Source organism: Oryctolagus cuniculus, chromosome 3 (genome assembly GCF_051225735.1).
Source record: "Oryctolagus cuniculus isolate XC-2025 breed Fujian yellow rabbit chromosome 3, ASM5122573v1, whole genome shotgun sequence".
NCBI classification, from domain to species: domain Eukaryota; kingdom Metazoa; phylum Chordata; class Mammalia; order Lagomorpha; family Leporidae; genus Oryctolagus; species Oryctolagus cuniculus.
In genome coordinates this window covers 62,477,412-62,491,000 of record NC_142869.1, presented here as the reverse complement: position 1 = coordinate 62,491,000, position 13,589 = coordinate 62,477,412, and the positions used below count along the sequence as shown (strand labels likewise).

The window sequence follows — 13,589 nt, the reverse complement described above, 5'->3', positions numbered from 1 at the left end:
TGCTTATGATGTGTTTTTACCTTCTACTTCCAAGGAGGCAGTGCCAGACACAGATCCCCCTTGGTTGGTAGCTCTGACTTGGTAAACCGTGGCATCGTCATCTGTGACACTGGCGATGATGAGCTGGTGGTAGCCACCTTTAAATTCTTGAATCCTGTACTTCAAGCCATCTGCGATGATTTCTTTGCCTTGTCTGTACCATTTCACAACAGGTTTTGGATGACCTGTCACCTTGCAGACCAAAGTAGCATTGCTCTGGTACCTGACATTTAGATTTCTCAGTTCTTCTTTAAAGTGTGGTGCCTGAATAGGGACGTCAGATTTAGGAATGACAGGTTCGGACACTTCACTCCATTCACTTTCCCCACCTAGGTTTTCACATTTCACACGGAACTCGTATTCAAGACCTTCAATAAGGTTTTGCACTGAGAAGACAGTTTCTCGGATTTCTTCCGTTGTCACGGCAATCCATTTGTTCTGCTTCTTCTCGCGCTTTTCAAGGTAGTAATTTCTAATCTTTGCACCTCCATCGCTGGCAGGTGGCTTCCAAGCCACAACACAGGAATCTTTTGTGAGTGCAGTAATAGTTGGTTTTCCAGGAGCACCTGGCTTTTCTATTTAAAAAAAGAAAATGATTTGAGTTAGCAGGTGAAGCAGGCAAGTTTATTAAAAGCTTATTTCTAAAAGTAGAATGAGTCCAAAGTCCTATTACAATAGTTATTCTACTACTTTCTGGTAAGAAAATTATCAAAAAACCTGATTTCCTTTTCAAAAAGGGGATAGGGTATATATTTCCCCATGTATATTTGTAAATATTCAATGGAAGTGAGAAAAAAGGCACTGGTGCTTGATCTGAATCTTCGCTCTTTCTTTTCAAAATTATTTTTTCACCCAGTAAAATGCCATCTCTGCATGCAAGACAGCAATCGGGTCGGACTCACCAAATGGACTCTTGATGATCACAACTGAGGAGACCTCTAGAGGCTCACTGATGCCAAAGGTGTTCTGAGCTGAAACCCGGAAGTAATAGCCAGCATTTTCTGTGAGGTTCACAATTCTACAGGTTGTCACTGAGATGGCTGAAGACACCAATTGCCATTCAGCCCCTTCCTTGGCCTCACATTTCTCCACCACATAATTGGTGATCCAGGAGCCACCATCGTCTGCAGGTGGCTTCCAGCTGATGACTACAGAGTTCTTCAATAGAGCTTCAATCACAATTGGTCCTGTAGGCTTGTCTGGTTTATCTGTTGGGGGAAAATACAATTGCATTGGTTTTCATAGCGTGTTTCCCAAGACTTTGCTTTTTTTCCTTAAAAAAAAAAAAAACAATGAAAACAAAATACCTTGTATTTCCACATCAAGCGTGGCATCAACTGTTCCAAAAACATTGCTGAGCTGAACTTTGTATTTCCCAGCATGAGTCTTACGTTGGACGTTTTTCATGACAAGATGAGTATAGTGCTCAGTGTTCTCAATGGTAATGTTTTCTGAGTTTTGCAAGAGTTTCTGGCCGTGGAACCAAGTCATGGCAGGTACTGGACGACCAATGTACATAACGTGAAGTCGAAGCGTAGAACCCACAGCACCATAATACTTCTCTTTGAGTGGGTAACCAGGATGGAACTGTGGTGCCGCTTGCAGGAGAAGCTTGCTGCTGCTTTCTACTTCTCCAACTTCATTAGTAGCTATGCAGGTATAAACACCTTCGTCTTCTTGTTCCTCTGTCATTACTGTCAGAGTATGTGTGCGTCCATCTGAAGACATTTTGTATTTCCGGCTTTGTACAAGTTCCTTACCAAATCTGTACCATTTAATGTCAGGAAGAGGCCTTCCAACAATCTGGCATGAGAGTTGAGCAGGTTCACCCAATTTGGTGGTAACATCCTGCATTTCTTTGCGTACTCCTGGGGCCTCTCCAGCTGAAAGATGTGAAAGATGATGTTAGTGCATAGTTACTGCTGAACCTGGATTCCTGTCCTTGTGTGTCAGGAATGGAGTTATCCTATTGATAACACTTTGTTAGATACCATGAATCACATATGAGTCTGATTCTTAGACTCTGTGGAAGTGATTTTCCTAGGGTTCTGAGGGAAAACAGGGACCCCTGCACCCATTTCTGCTGGTATCTTTCCTATAGAAATTTGCACCTATTCCCTATGTGTTCATATGCTAAAGTGAGCAATTGTTTTCCAAATACTTGCTCTCCCATAAAGCTTTCCAGCGATCTACTTAGTATAGAGAGGAAGATTAGCCTTAACATGTTGTTGCAAATCATAAGCAGACATCTAAAGGCTACTTACACGTTAGCTTAGTCTTTATAGATGTAGCAGTTCTTCGAGGTCGGCTAAGACCAGTTTCATTCTCAGCAAAAACCCTGAATTCATATTCAGTAGCTTCCAGCAAACCACCTATTGTAAATTGCTTGTCCTTGATACGTTCCTTATTGCTCTTCTTCCAGGCACTATCTCCAGACTGTCTGTATTCAATCCAGTAGCCCAAGATTTCTTTGCCACCATCACATTCAGGTTTCTCCCACTGAAGAGTGACACTATCTTTGGATATTGAAAGAATCTCAAGTTCTCCTGGTTGACTTGGCTTATCTGAAATAGTTGAAAACAAATTAAAAAGGGAGTTAATTTCACTGATGAAATAAAAGGAAAAGACTAAAGACGTTTTTCCTCTTTCGTCTTAAGCCCTTAGAAAACTCCTTCCTTACCAAATGGATCTTTGCAGACAACTGGTTCGGAGGCGGGGCTGGTCTCACTTAGGCCAACTTCATTCTGTGCAATTATGCGGAACTGATATTCAGCATCCGGAACGAGCCCGGTGACAGTATACATTGTAGTGGTTATCTGTGTCTTGTTGTGTCTGACCCATTTGTCAGTCGATGTCTCCTTGCGCTCAATGTAGTAGCCGGTGACTCGAGAGCCACCATCATCTTTGGGCCGGGACCAGGACAAGCTAACAGAACTCTTGGTCACGTCAAGTACTTCTGGAGGATTGCTTGGAGGTTCTGGCGGATCTATATACATAAGTGCAAAACACACATGTTTAGAGCACATTCCCAGATCTTGTACGTTGATGGCTTTCCTATAAAAACAAACAAACAAAAAAAACCACTGAAATAATTTTTACAGTTTGGTGGTTGAATGGGCACTTACTCAGCGGTGTCTTTGGTATGACTGGTTCCTCGGATTTCAAGGGTTTGCTTATGCCAAACTGGTTCTCTGCTGAAACCCGGAAGTGGTATTCCACATTTTCTTTGAGGCCTTTTACCACCAGGGATGTGCCTCGGACTCTGGAATCGATGGTGTACCAGGCTGCCTTAGGCACTTCTCGTCTTTCAAGTATGTAACCCAAGATGTCAGCACCACCATCATCTGCAGGAGGTCTCCAACTGACCCTTACAGAACGAGCTTGTATGTCATCGTATTCAAGGGGTCCTTCTGGGGTGTTGGGACTTCCTATCACCTTGACCTTGATGTAAACAGCCTTCTTGCCACATTTATTTTCCAGAACCAGGTCATAGGTGCCAGAATCATTCCTGTCTGCTTCCTTGATCACAAGCTCAGTGTGTGTTTCAGATGTTGCGATCATGGCACGCTTGCTAACGTCGTGGCCTTCCTTGGTCCATTTGCATATTGGGAATGGTTTTCCCTTGATTGGTATGGTGAGTCTGATGACCCCACCTTGTCTTACAAAGACACCTTCCTGGTATCTTTCATCAAGTTCATAATCAGGATATTCTGGGGGAGGAAAAATGGTAGGGTTACAATTTAGAATTGGGGAGGGATGAGGAGGAAGTAAGACTGAAGGCAACTCTAGCAGAAAATAAGCAATTATATGTCTTACCAAGCATTTCGGTGACTTTGACTGTTCCGGGTACCTCAGCAGGCTCCCCAGGGCCCCCAGCATTACAAGCGAGGACACGGAATCTGTATTCAGCACCCTGAGGTAGATGTGTTAAAGTATACTCCCGAATCTTGGTGGGCGTGGTGTTACATTTGGTCCATTCGTGTTGATCTACTTTCTGCATTTCGATCAAGTAGCCTGTGACTTTAGATCCTCCCTCATCTTCTGGAACACTCCAGGCTAGGGAGACGGATGTCCTTGTGGTATCAGTAACTCTTGGGTTTTGTGGCTTTCCTGGTGGAGCTGGAAAGAAGAATAAAGCAACAATATACTTCTTAGAGTTGTTGCCAAGTGGAAAGTCAACTGTGCCACCTAACAAATTCAGTGAATGCTTGAAATGTGGCCTGTTAGCATTAAACTAGTTCCCATTTTGTGCAAATTTGTTTGATTTTATCAGTTAAAATGCTTAAAGGTTTTGCTTTTACATTTGTCTTAAATGTGGTTTACTTGTGATCACAACACCTTACATTTATCATGACTATCTTACATTGGGAAATATTAATGTTTTTTTAAATTTTACCATATTATCTGTATGAGTCTCATTTTAAAGAAGAGGAAACAGACCCAAGAAAAATATGTAAAAAGTTATTTGACAGAAGCTGTTGGGAAAAACACAAATTAGTTTTGGGGATGATGAAAATATATTATGGTGATATATATGTGGTGGTGAATCCAATAGTACATTTAAATAAAACCTCATAGAGCTATATACATCAGAATGATGAGCTTTACTGCATATGAGTGTATTTCAATATCCTTATACAAAACACTTACCGATTGGATCCATGGCAACAACAGACTTGGAAGGACGACTTGGTTTTCCAGTCCCTCTTGCGTTAATGGCTGTGACACGGTGTTCATATTCTAAGCCTTCAATAAGGCCGGTGGAGCGGTACCGTGTCATTGTCACTGGCACTTTATTGACACGGACCCATCGATCTGCTCTCACTTCTTTGCGCTCCACGATATAGCCTGTCACCTGGGAGCCACCGTCATCTTCCGGTGGATACCACGTAAGTGTCATGCCATCACGGGAGACATCGAATACCTGTAAGGTTTCTGGAGGTCCAGGGATACCTGTAGCATGATAAAGGCAAACACAATATAGCAACATGATTACATCAAACTAAAAACTCTATCAATGTCTGGGCTTTCAGTTGGTGTTTTCAGTGGCATTCAAGATACTTGTAACTGTTTTTCCAATGTTTTCACACTTAAACTTTTCTTGTTCCTCATTTTCTTCAATTCTGTAAACACTGATTAAGGATACACTCTGCAGTCTTTCCCCCTCACTTAAATATAGTCTTAACTTATTGCTTTCCTGCCTTACTCCCTTCCATTTTTAAAAAAGAACTATTTATTTATTTGAAAGGTAGAGTTACTCACACAGAGAAAGAGAGAGAGATTGTCCATCTACGAGTTTACTCCCCAAGCCCCTCCCCCCTTTTTTGCACTTGGAACCAAAGGTGGGGAGAAAGGCAGGGGGTTCCAAGAACTTACTTATGCTGCTGCGGCATTCTATGACCTCAGACTGCAAGTAAGAGCCAATGCCGAAGCGGTTTGTTGCAGCCACGCGGAACACATACTCATTTCCTTCAGTGAGTCGGGTAAACTTAAATGTTGGTCTAGTCACTGATTCAGAAACTGGCAGCCATCCTGGACGATGAGCGTCGCGTTGTTCTACCACATAACCACTCAGTGGAGCACCACCATCCAATTCGGGCGGTTCCCAGGAAATGGTAACTGATGTAGCTTCAATTTCATCAATCTTGATAGGCCCAGTTGGTGGACCAGGCTTGTCTATAAAAGAAAAATAAATCCAGGAAATGAATTTTCACTTCAACTCACACTTGTGTGACTCATGTCCAACAGCCTGCTTTGTCAGTGTCTTTGTCACCATCCCCCCAGCCTTACCGAGAATAATCACTTTAATGGTCTCTGAAGTAGTTCCAGTAACATTCTTCAATTCAAGTGTATATTCTCCAGTGTCTCTTATGGTAGTTTCACGGATGGTTAATTTAGCTACTTTACTGTGAGTTTCAACTGTGACACGATCTGATTCTCTCAATTTTGAACCAGCAAAGAACCAGGAAGCAGCAGGAGGTGGGCGACCTGCAATAGGTATCGCCAGCTCCACTGGTCTGCCTGCTGGCACATGGATGGTCTTTTGAGGCATCATAGAAAGGTCGATTGTTGGCAACACTGTGAGATAGAAATTAGGCATTTATTCTTGAGCATTACTTACAACGAAAAATTATTATGAACTCTGAATGTTTTCATTTTACTTTTTTATTGTTTTTTGGCTACTCGATACATACCTCTGAGATCTTGTACAGTCACAGCTGTGACGATCTCTCTTGGTTCTGACACGCCTTTCTCGTTTTGTGCCCTCACCCTAAATAAGTACTGTTCACCTTCATTTAAGGAAATAACAGTGTGCTCCAAGACTGTGGGTTTTAAGGTAACAACCTTCATCCATCTCTCTGTGCCAGCTTTGCAGGCCTCGAGTACGTAGCCAGTGAGTCGGCTGCCACCATCGTAGAGTGGCTTTTCCCAGGCAAGGGTGACAGTGGATTTGGTGACATCGACCACTTCTAGCTTCGTAGGCACCAGTGGCACTTCCGAGACCAAGACTGCATCAGATGTTTCGCAGGGTTCTCCGATGCCGTAGATGTTTTCTGGCAGCACTCTGAAGTAGTACATGGTTCCTTCTACAAGCCCGGAAATTCGGTAAAGTGTCTTGCTGCACTTGGTGGTTACTGTTTTGAATGCTCTCATGGCAGCTTCACGCTTCTCAATGATGTAATTATTGACTGGAGCACCACCATCAATTGTGGGAATTTCCCAAGTAATAGTCACGGAGTCTCTTGATACTTCCTTAACTTTCACTGAAGGACATGGACCAGGAGTATCTAAAAAAAAAAGTGAATAACCATACTTCTTTGTCTGATTTATTATATATCTAAAATAAATAATATATATATTTAAAGAAAAATATAATCTCTATGGAGGTGGCCTATCACAAGTCAATGTCTATCTTTTTAGAGAATCTACTCACAGAATAGTTAATTTCAAGGAAATCACTTACCATAAACTTTGACAAGGACTGTTGCTGACTTCTTGCCAGATTGATTCTCAGCTTCGATGGTGTATTTACCAGCATCGTACCGATTGACTTTATCCACGATCAGCAGAGAGTAGCTTTCGGTGGTGTCAATAATGGCTCGGCTTGCAAGGTCAATCCCCTGCTTGCTCCAAGTGATGACAGGAGCTGGTCTTCCAGACACAGACACCATCAGGCGCAGTGAGGCTCCGGCCCTGACGGTCACAGTCTTCTTCAGATCATCTGCCAGCTCGAGATCTGGTATTTCTGGGAAATAATGTCAAAACCTAATTAGCCCATGAACAAGGAGGATGAGAAAATAATTCACCCAAAAGCTTTAAATGGTAACTACCTAGTCTTTCCACGGGCTCAATTTCGGCAGTTGATTCACTGTATTCGCTCATACCCTTCACATTCACGGCAGCAACTCGGAAGGAATATTTCTGGCCCATTTTAAGGTCCAGCACAGTGAATTCATTGTTTCTTATTGTGGCATTGGTGTGCACTCGGTACCACTGGTCAGTGTCCTTTTCTTGCATTTCGAGAACATATCCTGTGATGTCAGTGCCACCATCATATGTGGGCTTGGTCCATGCCAAACTAATGCTGTGCTTGGTGGTATCCACAACTCTTGGAGCAGAAGGAGGTCCGGGAGTGTCTGGAATTTAAAAATGGCAATGCAGATATTACACAAATAAGAAAACTTTCCGATTCATATATTTTGTTTTTCAAGACTCACAAAGACATTGTTGCTTTTTTTCCATAATCAACCAAGATAATCTTAGTAACTAGGCTCTTAATGATATCACAAGACAGCACTGTATGCTATGTTTTCGTCCTTATTCTTTTAAGAATTTAACTGATTTAGGAAGGTTGATGCTTCTTTTCTACTTGGGCTGGCTCTGCTCTCTTCTTCTCTGTTAGCTAAACTCACTGCTTAAAGCACCTTTTCCCAGAGACTTCAGTTGTTCACTTTCAGGAGGCTAAGATCACCTGCCACCTCCACATTGCTCATAAGTGCAGGCATCCGTTTCTTCACCTTCCCCTATTTAGTCCCAGTGACTTAGTCCTTTTTGGCTCCTGGGCTCAAACTCTGAAAACGGAGTTGTTTCTGATTTCTAATGCTGTTGCAACAATGATTTCATTAGCAGCTTATTAAAATACCAGAGACTGTGCTTCTGCCTAGCCTCTTCTTAAAACAGACTTTGCTTTTTCTCTTTTCAGAAATTATTATCGGTATAATAATTCTTCTCTGTTCTTGGACTTATAAAATACTAGTCCATCTCTTTCATATTGGTAGAATTTTTTTTTTATAAATTGGAAAACACTGCAGTGGCTTACAAAACAATGTTAATTGCTAGTTTACAATAGAAGTAGTAGTTGGAATATTTTCCTACGTAGGCGCTAAGATCATGATCATAAGCATATGCTTTTCATAAACCTTACATGTTCTTGGAAATGGCATGTTTGGGAAATCGTGTGTCACAGTTTTGGTGGGTACTGGGTTAATGTGTGATCCTGAACTCACATGATGGTTCTCTGCACGAGATGAAGTTGGAAGCTTCGCTGGGCTCACTGTTGCCAGCGGCATTCACCGCAGTCACCCGGAACTGGTAGTCACAGCCTTCCATGAGGCTGGTCACCTTCAGCCTGGTATCGTACACCACGTAGTCCTTGTTGACACGGGTCCAGCGCAGGCTCTTCTTCTCGCGTTTGTCTACGAGGTAGTTGCTGATATCGTTGCCTCCATCTGATTCTGGTTTTGTCCACTGGATGATGATGTGCTCCTTGCCAGCCCCGACTTCTTCAGGTATGCCGGGTTGTGATGGAATAGCTGTTAATATTTTATGAAAGTAAGAGCGATCAGAATTGTACAAAATCACCTTGGATCCCATGACATTTCAACCACTAAGCTGTTTAAAAGTGTCACTACTTACTGAATGAGTTTCTGGCCACAATTGGCTCTGATTCAACAGGCACACCAGGGCCATATTTGTTTACTGCCCTCACTCGGAATATGTATTCATTGTTCTTGATGAGTCTGGTAACCACATAGGATAGGGTTGGGCATTCGCCTTCAACAATCACCCAGTTGAGCCTGCTGGTCTCGCGTCTTTCCACGATGTAGTGAGTTATTTCTGCTCCCCCATCTTCCTGAGGAAGGCTCCAAGCTAAAGTGCACTTCTCCTCTGTTACTCTGCTGACAGTGAGTTTTCCACACGGGCCAGGGGAATCTGAAAGAGGTGTAATGAGAAGCCATGTTGAACATCATTTTTCTGTCTGCTTGTACTTGAAAATGCTGTAAAGATGCAAGAACGTTTAATGGGCTTTACCGAGAACTTTGACTATGACAGACACAGCCTTGGTCCCACTGGCATTCTTCACTGTTAAAGTGTATCTTCCACTGTCACTTCTGTCACAGAACTTGATCACAGCAGTTGCTCGTTTGCCAGTATATTGCAGTGAAACTTTTTCACAGACATCTAGTTCCTTGTCTCCTTTGGTCCAGATAATTTTAGGTTCAGGTTTGCCACCAACCGCAGCATCAAGAACAAGATCGGAACCTGCTCTGATGGTAACCAGGTCACCCTGTAATCTGGCATCCAGCTCAGCCTTGGGTGGAGCTGTTAACAGGCAAAATAAATATGATTCTCAGTTGATTTTTCACACACATTGTGAAAAATGTGAAATTTACACATATTGTGGACAATTTCTTACCATATTCATCTCGGCATGTGACAGGGCCGGTGGATTCTGACCCTTTGCTAATTACACCTGCTGCATTCTTGGCCAACACACGGAATTCGTAAGTGTCTCCTTCACTGAGAGCGGTCACGGTGAAGAAATTGTCAGATACAATGGTGTAGTTGCACTTCAGCCAGCGACCATCTCCAACCTCACTGACTGGCTTACGCTCTATGATGTAGCCCACGACTTTGCTGCCTCCATCATACACTGGAGCAGACCAAATCAATGAGACTGTTGATCTCGTGACATCTGTCACTTCTGGTCTGCCTGGTGCGTCTAGAAGGGATACAAAAGTAAGGTTAAAAAATACAGCTCTGAGTTCTACGACTACCATTAATAACAACAAAAAATACCCTTAAACTAATACATACCAACTGGGTTTTGAGCCATTATGGGTCTTGAAGCTTCACTGGCTTTGCTGACACCTGCAGCATTGAGTGCGTAGGTTCTGAACTGATATTCCAGGCCTTCTACTAAACCTGTCACTTTGTAGTTGCACTCCAAGCATGGTATTTTGTTTTCTTTCACCCAAAGAATGGTGTTACGTTCTTTCTTCTCAACCCAGTAGCCAATGACTTTACTGCCACCATCATGGTAGGGCTCTTCCCAACGAATAGACATGGCAGTTGCAGATACGTGGTAGACCTCTGGTCTTGTAGGAGCACTTGGTGGGACTAAAATACAGAGGTGTCAAATATGAATACAGTTTTAGAAAATTTAGTGGAAATATTTAATGATAGATATTTTGAAATCTGATTTTTAGTTTTCTTACCAAATGGATGTTCAGCAATGATTGGCGCTGATTCCAGAGGCTTGCTGACGCCAAATCTATTCTCTGAACTGACCCGGAACGAATATTCCATATACTTTGTGAGATGGGTGACTTTAATCTGAGTGCGCTTGATACTGGAATTGACAAGCTGCCAGGCAGTTGTACCTGACTCACGTTTCTCAACGATGTAATTAGTGATTTCGGTGCCTCCATCATCTTTAGGTTCAGACCATGACAGGATACATGATTCGGCTGAGACAGATGAGACCTCGATGGGGCCGGTTACTGGGCCTGGTCTTCCAATGACCACAACAGTGATGGTAAAGGTTTTAACACCAGCTGTATTCTCCAGGGTCAAGAAGTATCTTCCAGAGTCGCCTCTCATGCTGTCCTTTATGGTCAGAGTGGTTCTGTCTTTTGTTGTTGTGATGCTCACTCGGTCTGTCTCCTTCAGTCTCATTTCTTCCAGTTTCCACGTCACTCTGGGTGCAGGACGGCCACTGATTGGTACATCAATGGTAAATGGGCTTCCTGCTTTGCAAGTTATGAGCTGATTAGTAATTCCTGTGAGATCAGCAGTAGGCTCAATCTGAGGTTCTTTTATGATGACAGAAGAGAATGCTTCCCTGGGTTCACTATAGCCAGCGTTGTTCTTGGCCCTCACACGGAATTCATATTCCGTGTTCTCAACAAGGCGTTCCACTGTGAAAGTGAGCTGTTTGGTGTGACCAGCTTCAACCCAGAAGTCAGATCCCTTTTGTCTCATTTCAAGCAGGTAGCCAGTGATCCGGCTGCCTCCATCATGGTCAGGTTTAAGCCAAGCTAAGACTGCAGAGGATTTGCTTGTGTCAATGACGTCAAGTCTCTTAGGTGGAGCAGGCTGTTCTGTGGCTACCATTGGCTCTGGCATTTCATATGGCTCACTAACACCATACTCGTTTTCTGCAGAAACACGGAAATAGTATGGGACGCCTTCTGCTAGGTCACTGACCTTGAGGATCTGACGAGTGCATTTCTCACTGACAGTCTGCCAGCTACGCCGACTTGCTTCTCGTTTCTCTACCACATAGTGATGGATTCGGGCGCCACCATCGAGGAGAGGGGCGTCCCATAGCAGTGTAGCAGATCCTCGGGTCACATCCTTGAAGGTAATTGGACCAGGTGGGCCTGGGGAGTCCAGGACCTTCACGGTGAATGTGATGGACTTACTCCCGCTGTTGTTTTCCACTGTAAGGGTATATTTCCCCGCATCATTTCTGTTGCAGTTTTCCACAGTGAGGGTGCTGAAGGAGTCTGTTGTATGGATATCAGCCCGAATGCTAAGGTTGGAGTCTGCTTTGCTCCACACAGCTGTAGGAGTAGGTCTACCCTGGTAGGCAATGAAGAGGCGAATACTGGCCCCAGCTCTAACAATATGTGTCTGCTTGAAGTTTGCATCGATGTCTAACTCAGGAGCTGATAAGCGGTCAATGGCTTTAATTGTGCCAGTCACTTCACAGCTGTCTCCTTTCCCAGCACCATTGATAGCACTAACTCGGAATTTGTACTCTTCACCTGCTTGTAGATCAGTGACTGTGTATCTTGTCTTCACACATGTCTCTGCATTCACTTTGTGCCAGTCTCCTAAGTCAGCTTTGCACATCTCTATAATATACCCAATGATTTCCATGCCACCATCAAAGACTGGCTTGGCCCATTCTAAACTCACAGTTGTCTTAGATGTGTCTGTCACCTTGACCACTGAGGGAGCACTTGGTGGGCTGACGGGCTCTCTGCATTTAATGAGTCTTGAGATGTCACTTGCAGGTCCTATTCCCGCGGCATTCTCAGCCATGACGTGGAATTCATACTCATTGCCTTCCGTCAGACCGGTCACTTTGAATCTTGTCTCAGAGATTGGTCGTTTGCTGATCACTTTCACCCATCTCGTGCTTTTCTTTTCTCTCCTTTCAAGGATATATTGTTGAATTTCATTGCCACCATCTGATTCTGGCCTTGCCCAGGTGAGGGTAATGCTATTGCCTGTTACATTGCTAGGCTCTGGAGTGCCAGGGGCATCAGGAACAGCTGTAAAATGTTAAAAAAAAAAAAAAAGAAAAGAAAAAGGAAACCCAAACCAATTAGCCACATTTGCATGTAAAGTAAATTGCATGGAGAATACCACTTGATAAAGATGGAAACTTACTGTATTGTATTTGAGCAATGACTGGGTCAGAATCAAGTGGCCTGCCAACACCAAACTTGTTAACTGCAGAAACACGGAATTGATATTCATTGCCATTTATTAATTTAATGGCAGTGTAACTGTGGGCTTCACATTTATCCTCTATTAGCGCCCAAGCAAGTCTGCTGGTTTCTCGTTTTTCAATGATGTAGTGAGTGATGGGAGAACAGCCGTCGTTGAGTGGAGCGTCCCACCACAATGTCATCTTCTCCCCCGTAATGTTGGTGAATCTTATTGGCCCAACCACTTTTCCTGGTGTATCTGTAAGAGACGTTTCCAGAGTGAGTTTCCTTTTCCTTGTCCATTAAAACACAGTTAAGGCATAGAAAACATCCAAGTCCCATAAATTATAACATTAAGAATCTGTTTTAAAAGTACCTTGTACTTTGACTGTAATGTCTGCTTTGGTGGAACCTGATACATTTTTGGCTTCCACTGTATATATGCCACGATGGTCCCGAGTAGCATCTCTGACAAAGAGGCTGGTGGATCCAAGTACATCAGTTATTTCCATATTCATCCTCTTTTCGATTTCTACTCCATCTTTGAACCAAGTTACCCGAGGTACTGGCCGTCCTTGTACCAAAGCTTTAATTCTAAGGCTCTCTCCAGACTTAATAATGAGACCGTCAAAGTATTCAGGACCAAACTCTACCGTCGGTGGAACTATAAAAAAAGTAGAATGTATTAGTTTGCTTAATACCTTTACAAACATACCTTTCCTTAGTGCCACATAGAAAACCTGGAGGGGTAAGGACTTGTACTCTACACTCAAAGCCTATCTTGATAATGGAGAATTTGTGCTATGGGGTAGAATATTCGCTTTA

General features: G+C 43.2%; 1 protein-coding gene across 50 annotated transcripts in view; it reads right to left on the bottom strand.

The window, feature by feature from the left end:
* Positions 1–13,589, bottom strand: part of TTN (titin) — a 272,404-nt gene that overhangs the window by 9,918 nt on the left and 248,897 nt on the right. For all 50 annotated transcript variants that reach the window (XM_070070523.2, XM_070070550.2, XM_070070524.2 and 47 more), the window contains 21 exons: positions 13,141–13,428; positions 12,724–13,023; positions 10,539–12,605; positions 10,138–10,440; positions 9,737–10,042; positions 9,352–9,642; positions 8,956–9,252; positions 8,547–8,852; positions 7,371–7,676; positions 7,004–7,285; positions 6,234–6,827; positions 5,830–6,117; positions 5,416–5,715; positions 4,690–4,992; positions 3,856–4,158; positions 3,165–3,749; positions 2,720–3,025; positions 2,304–2,603; positions 1,347–1,922; positions 942–1,247; positions 21–614 (listed from right to left, as the gene is read on the bottom strand). In XM_070070523.2, the coding sequence (XP_069926624.2) occupies positions 21–614; positions 942–1,247; positions 1,347–1,922; positions 2,304–2,603; positions 2,720–3,025; positions 3,165–3,749; positions 3,856–4,158; positions 4,690–4,992; positions 5,416–5,715; positions 5,830–6,117; positions 6,234–6,827; positions 7,004–7,285; positions 7,371–7,676; positions 8,547–8,852; positions 8,956–9,252; positions 9,352–9,642; positions 9,737–10,042; positions 10,138–10,440; positions 10,539–12,605; positions 12,724–13,023; positions 13,141–13,428 (9,201 nt within the window). The remainder of the gene's footprint in view (positions 1–20; positions 615–941; positions 1,248–1,346; positions 1,923–2,303; positions 2,604–2,719; positions 3,026–3,164; positions 3,750–3,855; positions 4,159–4,689; positions 4,993–5,415; positions 5,716–5,829; positions 6,118–6,233; positions 6,828–7,003; positions 7,286–7,370; positions 7,677–8,546; positions 8,853–8,955; positions 9,253–9,351; positions 9,643–9,736; positions 10,043–10,137; positions 10,441–10,538; positions 12,606–12,723; positions 13,024–13,140; positions 13,429–13,589) is intronic.